This window comes from Stegodyphus dumicola, chromosome 12 (genome assembly GCF_044657685.1).
Source record: "Stegodyphus dumicola isolate Sdum_Otavi_A_Nest chromosome 12, ASM4465768v1".
Classification (NCBI taxonomy): domain Eukaryota; kingdom Metazoa; phylum Arthropoda; class Arachnida; order Araneae; family Eresidae; genus Stegodyphus; species Stegodyphus dumicola.
The window spans coordinates 80412944-80428980 of NC_140779.1; the positions used below are offsets into that span (position 1 = coordinate 80412944).

Sequence of the window (16037 nt, forward strand, 5' to 3'; positions counted from 1 at the left end):
TGGATTGTTTCTGTAATCCGTTTTGGTCGTTTATTGTATTAAATTTCATGTTTTTCCTGAAAAGGCGCCATCTGATGGACATTTTGGAACTTTTTTTTTTTTTTTTTTTTTTCTTTAAAGAAATTCTTTGAGCGCATCTCGTGTATATCCCATATGCTTTTGCATTTCGTTGCATTCCGTTCACCCGTTTGTGCTGTAAGATGCCGTTTATAGGGAAGTTTAATTATAACCATTCTATATACATGTACCCACTTTGTTACTTGGCCCAGTGAGCTCAATTTTTTATTCTTATATGTTGGTAAATTGTGCATTTTTTGCTTTAAAACTAATTGAATTATGTTATCTTCCGGTTAAGGTTTTTATGCCTTTAGTTAATCTACATGCAATTGTTGTGGAATTATTAACAATTTAAAATGTCTTTAAGTGCGGCTAAGCCTAAGTTTGGTTTTCCATAGCAGCCATATTTGTTTAAATTTGAAACTTAGCAGAATAGTGAATTAAGTCAGTTTCTGCACCTTCAATGTTTTTTGCCGAATGGGACAAAAAGTAAACTTTCTGTTTTGTACCCCGAAAATCTGCCTTGTTGCTTGCTGGCCGAATTTCTTGTTTTTGTGTAGAAACTCTAATTTTAATTGTAAAAATTGTTTTTTTTTAGCTATATTTGGTGTTTTATTTTTTTCCTATATTTTTCAATTTTTAATGAATATATTTTGAGGTTTCATTCATTTTTGCCTTATTGTGAAGCGAGAACTGAATTAATTCAATGGGAAATTTATCTCTAATGAAATTCAAGGAAATAAGTTTAAATGAAGTGCAGCAAAAGTGCATATAATTTAATATTCCGGTACAAAAATGTCATGTGGTGTCCGCATCAGATTTTTACAACATTCAGTAGTGTTTATTTAACATGTATTTACAGAATTTACTCATAAATACAAATCATCAGTCGTAGGTCTTCAGTTACCTTCCTTCGCAAAATTTAAATCCTAGTTAAGCTGCTCTTTTTGAAGTATGAAAGGCTTTATATCTTATGAATAAATTTTAAAATTATGCAAGGTAAAAGTAATTAGTTTCAGTTTACATACTTAAGTAATTACAGTTATAATTTCTTTTTAAATCCTTTAAAAAGGTAACAGTATAAAAGATGCAGTGTTTCTGTAAAATCCCACGTACACGTGAGTTCGTAAATGTAGTACTTTACACAGAATTAAACAAATCCATCTATACCAGAGGCGCATTGTTTTTAGCTTTGTCTTACGAGTAAATATCGATGATGCTTTGTTTCCTTGAGCATCTCTGCATATAATGCCCTGTTGTGGGAGTTACTGCAAATTTAGCCTTTCGTAGAAAAATCTAGAATGAATACTTAATGATTGTGACAAACTGTTAGTGGTTTGTTTGGAATACTACCGTACATTATGAAATTGAATGCTGAATATATTGATGGTAATGTACTGAATTTGGAAAGCGTAGAACTTCTTATAGAGTATGGTAAAGTCTGATTTCAGAAAAATTCAAGAGATGTTGAAATATGATTGGCACGTGTAACAGGTAGTTAAGAAGCTAAAAATGATATTGGTTAGTGTGAAATGTTACACATTTCCTGTTCGGAGTTGCGTTTAGAAGTATTTTAGCTTGCTGTTGCAGTTTCTATAATGAGGTCTACGTCGATGTTTCACTGATCGTTTTACGCTGCCAAAATATATATTGGGTTGAAACATAAGTAATGACTTTTTTTTTAATTTAAAAATTTTTATTTTAACAAAACAATAAATTAGTGAATTTGGACTTTATCCGTAGACCCAAGATGTCGAACTATAGTCATTTGGCTACAACCCATTTGTTCGGCAAATTCTCGAGTGGTTTGACGCGCGTCTTCGTGCAAAAGGTTATTCAAACGCTCTTCATCAAACTTGTTTGGTCGTCCGGAACGAGCAGCGTCTTTGAGGTCGAAATTTCCATGTTTGAATTTGGCAAACCAATTTCTTGCAGTTCGTTCAAGCATTGCACCTTCTCCATACACTTCGCAAATCTCTCGGGCAACTTCTGCAGCATTGGCGCCTCGATTAAACGAAAAAAAGAGAATGTGTCGATTTTTTTTTTTTTTTTTTTTTAATTTTTTTGCGGGGGGGGGGGTTGACTTGACACTCCAGTTTAATGATCTGAAAAATAACAAAAATTAGCTCAGGGGGAAAAAAAAAAAAAAAAAAAATCAAATACGCCATCTTGTAGAGGGCAAGATTCTTTTTCGAATAACACAAAACATTATGCCAATACATTTTATTTTTACCGCGTAATTTTAAACACAACATAAACGGCCATTACTTATGTTTCAACCCGATATTAGCGATTTTTTGTCATCCCAGTTAACATCGATTAATGATGGAAAATGCTATTTTTTCAACAAATAAGATATCTAAGAAAAATTTTAGTTTTGTATTTCATTTCTGTGTCAGTAACTCTGTTAAATGTTCGTAGTCATACTCAGTGTATTACATAGCAAAATTAATTCCGTCAGCGGGCCTACCTGGCCAATATGTTAACTGCTTTAGTAGATCGCCTGCGCCGCCGTCGATGGAAAGAAAGTTAGTTTTGTAAAATTTTAAGTGCATAGTATTTGTTAAAGAATCTTTCCATGTGCGGCCCAGTGTGTTCTCATAATAAAATTCCAATCCTTGTAAAAGCGGGGGGGGGGAGCTAGATTTTATTAATATAATTCAGAGATAAATTATTTAATTTTTTTAATTATTTCTGTGTAGCTTTCTTTAATTTATAGATACATTAATAAATACGTATTTTTTCTCTTTGTGCAGACGCATCATTTCTCATGATTTGCCAATCTGTAATGTATGGTCCTGTGGCTGAAGCGCCTCGGAAAACTGCATTCTATCAATTTAACCCAATCTTCCGCTCTTGAAGAGAGGAGGAGTTGCTGAGATAAAACAGCATTAGGAACCATTTCTTTTCTCGGAATCATGTTGATCATCATTTGGGATGACAGCCCACGAGAGAAAAATGGCGTCCGGCGGCGAGCCCGCGATATTGGCGACGGAAGCGCGATACTTCAAAGAAAGAACTGACAGGGCTGAACTTATTGAATTAAATGCAACAGGCGACGAATCATCCCACATAGCTGTTGCTGTTTCGGCGAGATTGCTGCTGTGGAAACTAGAAGCTTCACCGCATAGCTCGTTTGGGATGCTCTAAGGGGGGATGTGGCGCTGCCCCAAGATTTTTAGGCTTTATGTAACGAGTATATGTGGGGGGAAATTTGCTAAGTTCCTCTGTGGTTCTCAGAAACCACTGTTTTTTCCTCGTTTAACTTTCACTAAGAAACGATTTAGTAAGAATGTCATTCCGCTTATTAATTTAATGTTTATTCGAGAATAATTCAGAATAGACGTTCCTACGGAAGCCTAATTTCTAATTCTTTGATGCTGTTACAACCAATATATTACATCTTCTGGGGCGTAACACCGTTTGCTTTTCGCAATCAAAAAACAAGGACGAATTAATTAAGTACGAATTAAATTTCAGAGTAGGATGAGGTATGTGTTTAACAATTTTTCGTACAACTTAATAAATAAACAGAATATAACCAGAGCACTGCTGCATTTTTTAAAAATTTCTTACGTGCGTTTGAGTTTCATTTGCTATTTATATTTTCTCTTATTTGAGAATGATAATGTATATTAATTATAACGATAAAATAACATGCACTCACTATATTTTCACAGTTGATGTAAAAAATAGTGATTATAGAATATGAATTTGGATAAGTTTAAAAGAAATGGGCTTATAAAGCAACAAAATTTTGCAAATTCGGATATAATAGTGTATTGAGATATCTAATAATTTTTCGATTTTCTCCTGTTACTTAAAAACAAAAAGAGCGAACAGATGATATTTATATATATCACGCATCCAAGTTTCTCCGACATTCTGGGAATTGTAAACATGCTATTTAAAATTTACATCTTAAATTTCCGATATTAAGTTAATGAAAACATGTTGTATATGTTGTTGGTAACTGGGAAAAAAAAACGCATTATTATTATTTTGTATGATTAATAGTTAATTAGAACTTGAATTATTGCTATTCGACTTAATTAGTTTCTTATTATGGCAAATCATTTCATGATTGTCACATTCCGACCTCATTGACAAGAGAAGTATGCTTTCGTAAATAACTAATGCAAATTTTTATGCTGTACGTATTTATGTTGCTGTGAAAAAAGATATAAAAATTCCAGGCAGCCAATCCCGTTTAGTGGTAAAGAATCGAATCTGAGTTACTGACCATGCTCTACTGTTTTAGCCGTTCTCCTTGGAATTATTCAAAAGATGATAGCTGGCATTTTATATCTCTATGCCAAGTGTATCGTTTTGCAGCTTTTAAAAGACTCCTAAATTTATTCTAGTCTAAAATATAGATTATCAACGTAATGGAGAGTATGTTAAATGGCAAGACTGAATGTGTACCATGTTTTATTGTGAGATATGTTGTTTCTTATAATATTGCATCTCAAATTTCAAATATTAAGTTAAGGAAATCATCATTTGTCTTTATTATATAATAGCAATATTAGCATCTTTATCTGTACCATGATATTATCCTTAATTTCCATCTGCGTGAAATTAAGTGAAAAAGTATATGTGGTATATTAATTTTGAATTTTCATACTAAGATTTTGTTATTAGGGGTACAATAACCCCTGAAGATAAGTTTCTCAGAATTTTCATGGGAGAGGGAGGTTTTTTTTAAACAATGGATAGGAGCAATACCTGGTGATCATATGGAACGTCTTGATTTACCTTATATTTTTACTTGTACTAGTATCAGTAGCTTTGAAAATTGCATAAAATGTATTGAATTAGTTCTCGCTGTCTTTCTCATAATTAATTTATCCTCATAATTCATTTATTTATCTATGGTTTATAACCCTATTTCACGAAACATTTCAAAATTCGTGTAAACTCAAGTTTCTGTTCTTATGCTTCGTATACTCTTAAGGATTTGCTAAAGTAAATCGGTAAATAATATGAAGTCCTCAATATAATATGCTGTCGTATAAAAAATCTCATCAAAGGTCATTGTAGAAATTCCATCGTTGTAATAACTGAATTTAACTTTCTAAATGCTTAGCTATTATAACAATAATTGTTACTTTTTCTGTCTTAAGAATTTTACAGGGCTCATTCTAAAGTTTCAAAACTGATTTTTCAGATAAATTAGGCAAAACAACAACCTTATTTAGGCTAAAATAGCATGCTGAATAACGATTATTGGAGAAGTTAAAGAACAGAAATCAACGTAACGTTTGTAAATTTTTAGTTTTCTTGTGTCTTCAATTGACGGCGCCAGTAGCTTGACTTCTTTCCAGTGTTTCTTATCTTATCACCATATTCTGTCTTGTTCATTTGCACTTAAGCAGCTGAAGAAGAAGCTTCTGTATTTAAACCATCGAAACTAGTCCTGCGAAACTTACAAACATTACGCTGATTCTTCTTGTTTAACTCCTCCAACAACCTTGGCAAAAACTCAATGGCAAAACAGAAATGAATGGGAGCGAACTCCAAGAATGAAAACTAATGGAGAGAATTTATACATCATGTATTTGTCGAAGCTAAATGTACCAAATTTTTTTCATGACATCTTAATTTTATTGTTAAAAAGTGTTTTTAGATATACTAAAATATTAGTGATAAAGGTACAGTGCACATTGTTTTGTAGATGTAGCCTGATATATTTTAAACTCATCACGTTAATGTACTATAAGATATTAACGCAACCATGCGCATTTCAGAAATGAATGCAGGTCAGGTTGAAGTATAGTGACAGTGGCGTAGCGAGCATAACTGGCGCCCCCCTCCCAAAAAAACACAGTAATATAATGTATAGATTGTATTCGTAATAAGAAAATAATGCAAATAATAATAAAATGCTGAATAAAATACTCTAAAATATGTTAAGAATAGTCACTACCTAACTACACTAGCATTGGATTCGGAAATGTGTCGGCTGAAAAATCAGACGTACGATGATCTGGAATTAGTTAAAAAGGTATTATTTATTTTACATGTTTATATAACTGTTTTAAAAATGTACAATTTTTAAACAATTAAAAGTTTAATATATATTAAATATAAGTAGATATATTTATTAATAATAATATAATATTATAATACATTAATACAATTAATTACTATGTATACATTTTTCTTGCCTTAGATGAAGCAAATTTATCCATCATTTCATCAAAGTTAATCATTTCAAATTTTTCTCCTTCCACATTTAAAAATGCTAGATGACTTAGGGGATCTTGTCTCGCCGTTGATTGTAAATGACAAAATTTATTTTAATTTGCTGAATGAACGTACATGGCTAGCATTTGATAATGAAATAGTAAGGAGTATTTGAAGTGCGACTCTTAGGTTTGGAAAAACATTTTCTCCGTAGATCTGTAATGGAGTTTAGGTTCAGTTTCTTTTCTATAATATCTTGCAGTAACATTCACTGCTCAAAACAATTAGGGGATATTGCGAGTTCGGTATGAAATAACCATATAATCGACAACCTTTTTTACCAAAAGGAAATATAATAGAAGAGATTATAAAGGAAAACTATAACCTTTAAAAGTTGGGAATATGCAAATTTAGCTTGTGACGTCGAAAACTATGCGTTTTAGATAAGGAGTAAAGAGGGACCTGCATCATTCCTTTTGTAGTAGGAGATTAAAAACAACTGACACTCGTTGAATGCTTTGTACAGTGAATATGCGATGTCTCAGCAAGATGACTTAGCTGAATCGGCAGACAGGAAGGCCATTAGTCGTTTACAGGAGAGTCAAACGAAATCCATTGTAGCGAAAGCGTTAGGAGTTTCCCAAAATGTCATTTCCAGATTATGGAATCGTTTTGGAAATTGGATATGTTTGAGAAATTCCGGACAAGGTCGTATTATTGTTTTAAAATAAAAAGGAGCTATATGCGCATCTCGTTTAAAAAAAAAAAAAAAAAAAAAAAAAAAAAAATGTCACTATTTTATAGAAATAAAGTGGTCAGAAAGAACGTTTTCTATCCGGAGGTATTTGCTTGATTTACTGGAAACATTTTATTACACATTTTATCAGACAAATCAAGAAAATAAATAATTAATTATATTACAATAATTATTAATTTTAAATATATTTTCCAGAAATCGATCAAAATAGAAACTGAAATTTTCCGGAATATCTTGTTTGGAGACCATTTGGCGCCCTTCTGCGAGCGGCGCCCGGGGCATTATGCATCCCCTTGCTCCCTCTCGCTACGCCATTGTATAGTGAACACCAAATGTTTAAGCATGCATAATGTGGGTATAGTCCAACTTCAGTATGAAAACAGTTCTTGCAATAAAAATTAACCCCTGAAGATTAAACTAATTTTTGTCAAGTTTATTCAGCAGAACAAAATTAAAGTTGCTTAAGTTAATTCGTTGTTTTTTTATGTGTGTCATGAAATTCTTTCCTGCGTCACTTATTTTATTGATTGCAAGCAAGAAACCTTTTAGACGGATGCGACAAGGTAATGAAACTTAACATTTTTGGGAATTATAATTCTGTACTTGCGCTGTTGGCGTTAAAAAGATTAGTCTGAGTCTTTTGTACAGCCCCTGAAAGAAATCGGCTACAGGCTCTGCCTCAGATGGAATAAATAATACAAAATTCTTTGTGGCTCGATCTGTGAAGAATGGGTTCAGATGTCGCTTGAGCGAAGTCAGTGATAAATGAAAAAGGGATGTAGACGAAACAAATACTGTGACGTCACATTCTGATGATGATTTCTCTTTATACACGCAAGGTAGAAAAACATCCTGAACTGAGGCTTTCAAGACTTGTGAGGAATATGCAGTGCCATGGTCGAGAAAGAAAACAGAAAATGTATTTTCGCGCTTCACAATGGAAGAAATATTTATGATTTCTTTCTTAACATTGCATTGCGTTGACTTGGCCATTTTTTTAGGCCTGTAAAAATTTCAATATATATATATAGAGAGAGATTCTTCTAGACACCCATGAATCTCGAAATGTTAATGATTCTTTTAAATCCCTGAAGAACTTTAATGATCTGTCTTTGTCTTGATTTAACCCATCTTTGTGAGAAAGTAGTTGAATGTAAGCTTTCCCATTCGGTTAACAGATTGCTGTAGCGGAGATTTAAAAATAAAATAAAAAAGAAGGACGGAAATTTGTTCTTAAAATTAGTAGATGAAATTTTGTCTTGGATAGATTTATTTATTTATTTACTTTTATTTTATTTTTTCCTACGGTGCAGTATGCATTTAAGAGAATCTTCTCTTGGGCTTTATCATGTTTTGTAATAAAGCACATTTATTTCTTCCTATGCTAAAGAAGACTGGTTAAAGCATATCTTGGCTTATGCATTATTGTTAAAGAAACAGGCAAAAGATGAAACAAAATCGGCATATCAAATGTAATACTTGAAATTAACCTGAAAAATATTCATATGTGATATTAAATATAACGCTGATTTCAATATGCCAAAGAAATATGTAATCTTACGCAATTGAAATGAAAGGTGCCTCCTTATTTTGACTTCAGATTTCGAAACTTAAATTTGATAACCATATTTTGAAAACAGAGCGGGAGGGAAAATATCGGAGCGGTGAAATCGTTGGAGGGTTGGGGAATCGGTGGTTGAAGATGTGAGTGAAGCGACTTCTTTTACTATGGATCATAGTGTCATATACAGATTTTTGAATTATCATCAAAAGTATTAAGAAATTTCTGGACAACCAGCATTCTCCCGACACCGCTTCTTAAAAGTGCCACTTGTTAAAGATACCAGTATCTTTACTGCCACTTTTCGAAAACACAGAAACCTTTGTAAGGGTGCCTGGAAGCTGCGTGCGTGTTTTTGAAGATAGTTCTAACCTGTAAAAAGCAACCTTTATAAAAGAGCAGTTACTTTTATGCCGCAGCACATCTAGGCTACTTTGATTAACAAAGCAAATGAAAATTCTACTTGTGTAGCCATGCCCCGGCATGAGGTTCACTATCTTATGAAGTTTTTTTTTTTTTTTTTTTAGCTAGAAACTAATTTGCATAAGGGTGCCGGCACAGCTATACGATTATGTTTCTGTAGAGCTCTCTTTGAGCGCTAGCCGACTAGCGTAAATGAGCTGGCATCTTTACAAACAGGCGCGTTGTGAAATGAAATAAGTTTTGTGCACACCCGTTTGAATTTTGTCATGTTAAATTAATCTCGTAAATTTTAGCGTTGATTTCCTTTCAATTTATATATACTCCCGAATTACATTTTCAGACTGGTATGTTTGTATGTAATAAATATTTTTGGGTAATAAATAAAAAGATGTTGTCAGTGCGCGTCATTATGCACTGGCAGTTTTTAAGTGCTTTCTTTCACAAAGAGGCGTGCCATTGAAAATGATGTGTAGAATCACATGTTTAGATAATGATGTAAGCCGACTGTTGCTGAGTAATGATAATGAGGAATTTTTCAGATAGGCTTTATTTATTATCTTTCAGTTTTTCGTTAAATGAATATATTTTCCCCGTACAAGCAAGCAAGCGATATCAGAGTTAGTTTTAATAGTGATGCAAATTGTGTCAACAGAATAAAACAGTTATTCGAAACACTTGTTGCCCCCCCCAAGTAAACTTAAATCCTTTATTTTATTATCCTGCGGGCTTTTGGGGGGGGAGAGGGAAGGAGGTTACTGTTATTGAATTGAGTAGATGATTTTCATTAAAATAATCAAAGCTATAGCAAAAACAAGCACAAAAATTTAGAAATATGTGTTGTCTATTTTTTATTACTAAATTGTTTTACGTCATTAAAAAGTTCTGTCTTAAGCTTATTTTAGTTGAGCAGAAATGGGCTAGGTGTTTTGTTTTACGTAAATAAAAATTGAATTCTTCATTTTCTGTAGTAAAACAGAAACGCGATTTTATTTGCTTTTAAAGCCTATCCAAATAAAAGTAAATGTAATAAATTTTATTTTAACAGAAATGGGATTTTGTTTTTAGGCAAATAAGAAGTAATTTCATTGTTTATATCTAGGCAAACTTCATGTTTTATACTGTATTGTATAAAAATGTAAATATTTTTAACCCTATATAATGTTATAAGCTGAAAAATAAAATTACCCTTTTCATTAGGGTGAATACCTATTTGGCGTACAGAAAAAACGACAATCCAATTATTCATATTGTTCATGTATCTGGTTCTGCTGTAGTCCTAGTTAGTCTCTGTATTCTAAAGCTCTGATTTTTTTTTTTTTTTTTTTTTTTTAAATCTTGATCATTATTCAGAGTTGTAGTTAAAATACTCTTATCTGTAGTCTGTAGTCTAAATATCAGTGATACATGGTAAATACATTCTTTAATGTAGTCATTGCTAATTTTGGTAGTTATTATGCCCTAGTTTCACAAGTATTGTAAAATAAGTACGTTGGATCTAATTTATAGATTTTGATTTCATTTACCCCTTTTAATATTACACATAGTTTAACGTCTTTAAATATTATATTTCGATATGTTGCAAATTCACACTAATTCAAGACTCATAATCGCTTTTTCGCTTACACCAAACTGTAAAATTGGTAACAAATTGTAACTGTGTAATAATTGTTTTAAATGTAATTAAAATTAATTTATAATTTACATTTAAAATTTTAGCGTGAACGAAAACCTGGATGATTTATTAAATCTGGAACCTTTACCGAGCTCTCCCATTTTGACAAAAAAACCCGAGACCGAGGAATTAGTGGAAAGTCAGCCTGTTCCAAAACCTGATGAAATTTCCAAGCCTGTTCCTTTGCCGAGGAAAAAATCTTTGGGAAAATTAGAAGTGGAAGGCATCCCAAAAAAACCAGAGGTTAGTTTTTTATATATATTGCTTGCGATAGCATTGCATTCAAGGTTTTGCGCAGATTACTTTAATGCCATGCAACTTCGTAAACGTTTATTAAATTCGGATTCGATTTTAGTCCCCCATCGGCGAATAGCAACTTCGATGACTGATTCAGTTAATTATACCAGTACAATTAAAATCATCTGAATGAAGAAGGATAAAGAATTTGACATTAAAACAACTCTGTTTTGTAAGTTAACTGATGATAAACAGTTAGTCTCTCAAATATAATTGATATTACAGATAAATTAGCTGATAAATAATAACAGAAAAGCAAATTAAATAATATAGTGTTGTTGCTAGATTAGTTAAACAGTAATAAAAAATAAGAGTGTAGTGCAGCAACAGCTGTATTTAAATTTTTGCAACTTATATAAATTGATAAACTGCTTAGTCCTGCTGGCAAAAATAAATAAATAAATAAATAAATAAACTGTTTAAAAAATATTATACAAATTTTATCTAAAATGCAAAATATGAATAATACTTATAATTTTAAATATTATTAAAAAATTTAGTGCTAAGAAATGCAGTATACACACTGATTGCAAACCAGCCATAACCAATTCAAAACTTACTAAAATCAGCTATAACCAGTTGAAACAGCTCTCGCGTGCTATCTTTAATACTTCAATCATTTGGCAAAGTTATTCTATAAAATAGCTGGTTAAATCCTAGAATACAATAATTTTATATGCTTTAACTGGTTCAATTATATTCCATGAAATACCTAGTTATTTTATGAAATAATGGTCTCCACACATAAACGGTAAGATATATATTACTTAATTCTATTTTCCCTTGTTGTTTTGTACGGTTGGATTTGAAATCAAGTTACTTTAATTTTCAAAATGAAAATCATTTTATTCACATTTCAGAATGTACATGGCTGTTATGTTTTAAGCATTTTCGTACTTGTCATTTGGCTATTTTTAATTTGCTGTGCAGATTTTGTGTTTGGCTAATTATGTGTCTTCTGAAAATTTTTCTCAACACAGTCTTCTTCCCCCCCCCACATGGAAATGTCTTCAGTTGTGTTAAATTTTCGCCTTTTAGACATCATTTCAGAAATGATGAAAAATTAAAGATATCCAGGGATAATGTAAAAATGACAAAATCCTGCATTGCCCAAAAATCTCTTATATACTGTAATGGATTTGGTTTGTTTTATTTTTATTGCAGAGCATTCGAGGACTATCTGCCTAAGCCAAGGGATGCCTTCCTGGAGGACTCTCTGAGGGAAACTAGCTTGTATGCACATTACACATTGGAAAAAACACAAAAACAACCATGTATCCAGCCCCTTCACTGGGATTCAAAGCCTGGATACAACTATTAATATTCAGCGACTTTATACCGTTGGTGGGTTGTACCTATAGTGGAAATTCAGTTATGTTATCTTGTGTGAACATCCATTCCTCTTGATCAACAACTTTAATAACCTTTCAAAGTTATGCAAACATTTCAGGTGACAGATATTGTAGATTACATCTGGTGTTTATATTTTTGAAAACATTTGTGATAAAAGATTCTATTGAGGTTGGCAGTTTGCAATTAATATTCTCATTATGCATTTCTTTCTTCTATCTCTGTTTGACATCGGCATTGAAGACACAGTGGACCTACTTTATACTGATAGAGCTGCCGAGGTTGCAAAAGCTGTCTTTGACAGCTTCGAAGCTATATAATTGCACTTTGTCATAGACACGACATCATCATTATGCATTTCTTTTCATTTACTCTCTTTCTTGGAAAGTGGAAATGAGAACTATTTTTTTTCTTTCTCAGTCCCCAGTCATTATGTTTCAAGGCAAGTGCCATTAAGAGGTCCTTGGCAGAATTATATTCGTTGTTGGTTTTGCTGAACATCATGAAGAGAGAGGACCTCCAGAAATTGCTTCAACAATGACAAAATCTCTTGGTTCGTTACATTCACTTCAGTAGGGCGACTTTAAGGGTATTTATGGTTACTAGAATTTCAAGTTAGTCAATTTTTATACTCACATCATAACTTACTTAATACCACTATGTAAATACTTATAAAATTCTACTTGTGTAAGTATAAAGTTGTAGAAAAACCCTTAAAAATGAAGGTATTATAACAGTGAATGTTTATTGCAGGTTTCGCCACGAAATGTGTTTATGAATAAACCCGAAGTTCCTTCAAAACCTTCAGTGGTATCTGCAGGTACTGCAAAACCGGCACCCCCTCCAAAACCGAAAGCACCTCCTCCGACGAAACCGAAACCTGCTGTCCTAAAGAATCGCACTGACGTCCAAGGATTGGATGCTGCAAATGCTAATGAGCCAGAGAAGACAGAAAATCTGAACACTGTCAGTGACCTGGCCAATGATTTGAATAAGCTTGATATACTCAAGTATATAGAGCAAGAATCTAAAACCCTAGAGGCTAAACCAAGCCTTTTTGATTAAATTTAAAACTAATCTGTATTAGTTAGAATGTAACACCACACTTTTAATTCTGTTTGATTTTTTAGGCAGCTGTGCTGTAGTCACATTTTTTCAAAGTATTTTGAACTTATTCTCTAGATAAATGATGTTCTTCGTTGTATTTTGTTTAATGTACATAAATATTAGTTTTACAAATATTCGCATCCCTTTAGAAAGGAATTCAAAATTTTATCTGCACTTAATGCTGTGATTTTTTACTGCCATTTTACATGTTGCCGTTCCAACAAGTATTTGCAACAAAAAAGAAGATCAATATTTTTCAAACTTGCGGTTTGGTCATTTCACATAATAGGAATCTTTTTATGGATTACTGCTGCAAAAACACAGAGTTTCTGAAATCGAGGTTCTGAATTTCAGCAATAAGATGGCTTGTGACTCCTGGCATCTTATCTGTGTAACTCATCATGCAGCTGGTATTATATCGGCTATTATATTTTTAGAAGACAATATTAAGCAAAAAAATTCTTAAAAGGAAAAATTTGTTTTATTTGAGCTGTGTGCTGATTATTCATAGATATGAATTAAATTTTTGTATTTAGTGAAATTAATTTCTAGTGTGAATTTTTAACTTGTATGTGATGAATTTAGTTTTAAAATTTGCTGTTGTATTTTCCATGTTATATATAAATGGATTTGTAATTTTTATTAGTTTGTACAATGCGATTTTTAGTAAATTGATCTGAAATTTGGAATTTATGTGATGTTACCTCTTTCGATATTGTCTGTTTTATTAGTCTAAACATATCATTGCCTGTTAGGATTTAACGTACAACTGTTACCTATGTAAATAAAAACAATAACTGTAAAATAAATTTGTTATGAAAAATTTTCCTTGTCTCTTTATCTTACTATAATCATTTACTATATATCTTTTTAATTATAGAAATAATGAACCATGAATAATACAAATAAAGTTACTTCCAGAAAAATGTTTTGAAGACTGTCCTTAAACCCACGGTTCCAGTTTATGAAATCAATCAAATTAAATAGATTTTTAGATTACTATAATTTTCGTCACATGTTATTTTTTCATAGAAATATAAGTACTTTAATAGGGACTTTGGTGGAAAGGGATATAAAGAATTAGTGAAAAAATATTTTCCTTAACTAAATCTCCCCTCCCCCAAAAAAGATACATAGAAAAGGCACCCAAAAAAATCAAACAATTTTATGGCAGTTGGTAATATAATGCATTAGAAACTTTTTAATTTATTATGATAATATATTTTAATATATATTGGTTATATTGTTAAAAATAAAATAAAAATTATCCTATTAAGGAATGTATTTACTGCTTTTAAATCGCTCAGCTTGTTAAGCAGTTATAAATTTGATAAAATTCATAAGGCACATTATGTTTTTCAAGTGGCAACACTCTGAGGTCTGGTTATGCACAAGGCATCTAGAAGATAAACATCTTATGTTTTGTGCAATATTATAGTCTGTTACTTTAGAACGATTATTCAAGGTAGTTTCTTCCGCGAAACCACAACTTATAACCACGACAACGACTGTTGTGGAAAAAAGCTCAAATCCTCTAATTTACTAAAATCCCCTAGTTTTGTCTATGCGTTGGTGACGACATATGTTACGATCGTAAATGAGGGTAGGGTTGTTCTTGAAATGCCTATTTTAAAGTAACAGGCTATAGCACTTGCCAAGGCGATTAGATATCTTTGGTAATGTTTTTGTCGAAAACTGCGTATTATTGCGACGTGTTAGGGAAAAACATGGTAACATAATTGGAAATTTTGGTTTGATGTTTTTGACTGTATTTTTGTTTTAATCTTTTGTTTGTCTGTGTTAAGTGTGCTGCGTTAACCATGAGGGCGATTATTATCAGCCAGGAGACTTGTAGCACACTCGTATATTACATTATATTACATCTTTGGTAACGTAACTGAACGCAACGTTCCGAAATGTTTGTTTATAATGTTTGTTTTATTACGTTCCAAAATGTTAAAAATGTTTGTAGTATCAAAATCCATTCTTGTGTGATCGAAATTAATAGAAATGTCATTGAACTTTTTGGAGATTGTAAGAAAATATTGCTAACGATACTTATATATTTTAAGCTTTTAAATGCAGATTTCTGATATATTATGAACAATATGTGTGTGTGTATTTAATTATGGCAAAGCACACTAGGGCTATCTGCCTAAGGGGAGGGATGTCTTCGTGGAGGACTTTCTAAGGCAAACTGGCTCGTATACACGTTATACATGGGGAAAACTATGAAAACACCAATGCAGCCAGTCCATTCGCGGGATTCGAACCTCGGCCCGAACTACTAGCATTCAGCAACTTTACCGATCGGCCGCTGGTGGGCCATTATTAACAATAGAAAAACATTGATCTGCGAAAAAAAAAATTCAGTTTAACCTTTTTCAGAAACGCTAAGTTTTGGAATTTTGTGTAACACAATTTCATATTATAGCTGCTATATCTAAATCCGTGTATTTCATTTCAGGTGAAAATAGTTTCAATCATAGAATTTTCATATTTTTTTAAAGTTACTTACATATTATGAGTTGGTTTCCTTTCTTAAAGAATCATCAACATTTTACTAATTAGAACTTTACCGCTCACCTTACTCGCTTACCTATCTGTTTTTACTTAAAAGTATC

General features: G+C 32.0%; 1 protein-coding gene across 3 annotated transcripts in view; it reads left to right on the forward strand.

Moving 5' to 3' along the window:
• The window catches only part of LOC118187362 (uncharacterized), a 66252-nt gene extending 52013 nt beyond the window's left edge, over nucleotides 1-14239 (forward strand). For all 3 annotated transcript variants that reach the window (XM_035357565.2, XM_035357566.2, XM_085806631.1), the window contains 2 exons: nucleotides 10704-10902; nucleotides 13060-14239. In XM_035357565.2, coding sequence (XP_035213456.1) covers nucleotides 10704-10902; nucleotides 13060-13371 — 511 coding nt within the window. In that variant the 3' untranslated portion in view covers nucleotides 13372-14239. The remainder of the gene's footprint in view (nucleotides 1-10703; nucleotides 10903-13059) is intronic.
• The last annotated feature ends 1798 nt before the right edge of the window (nucleotides 14240-16037 follow it).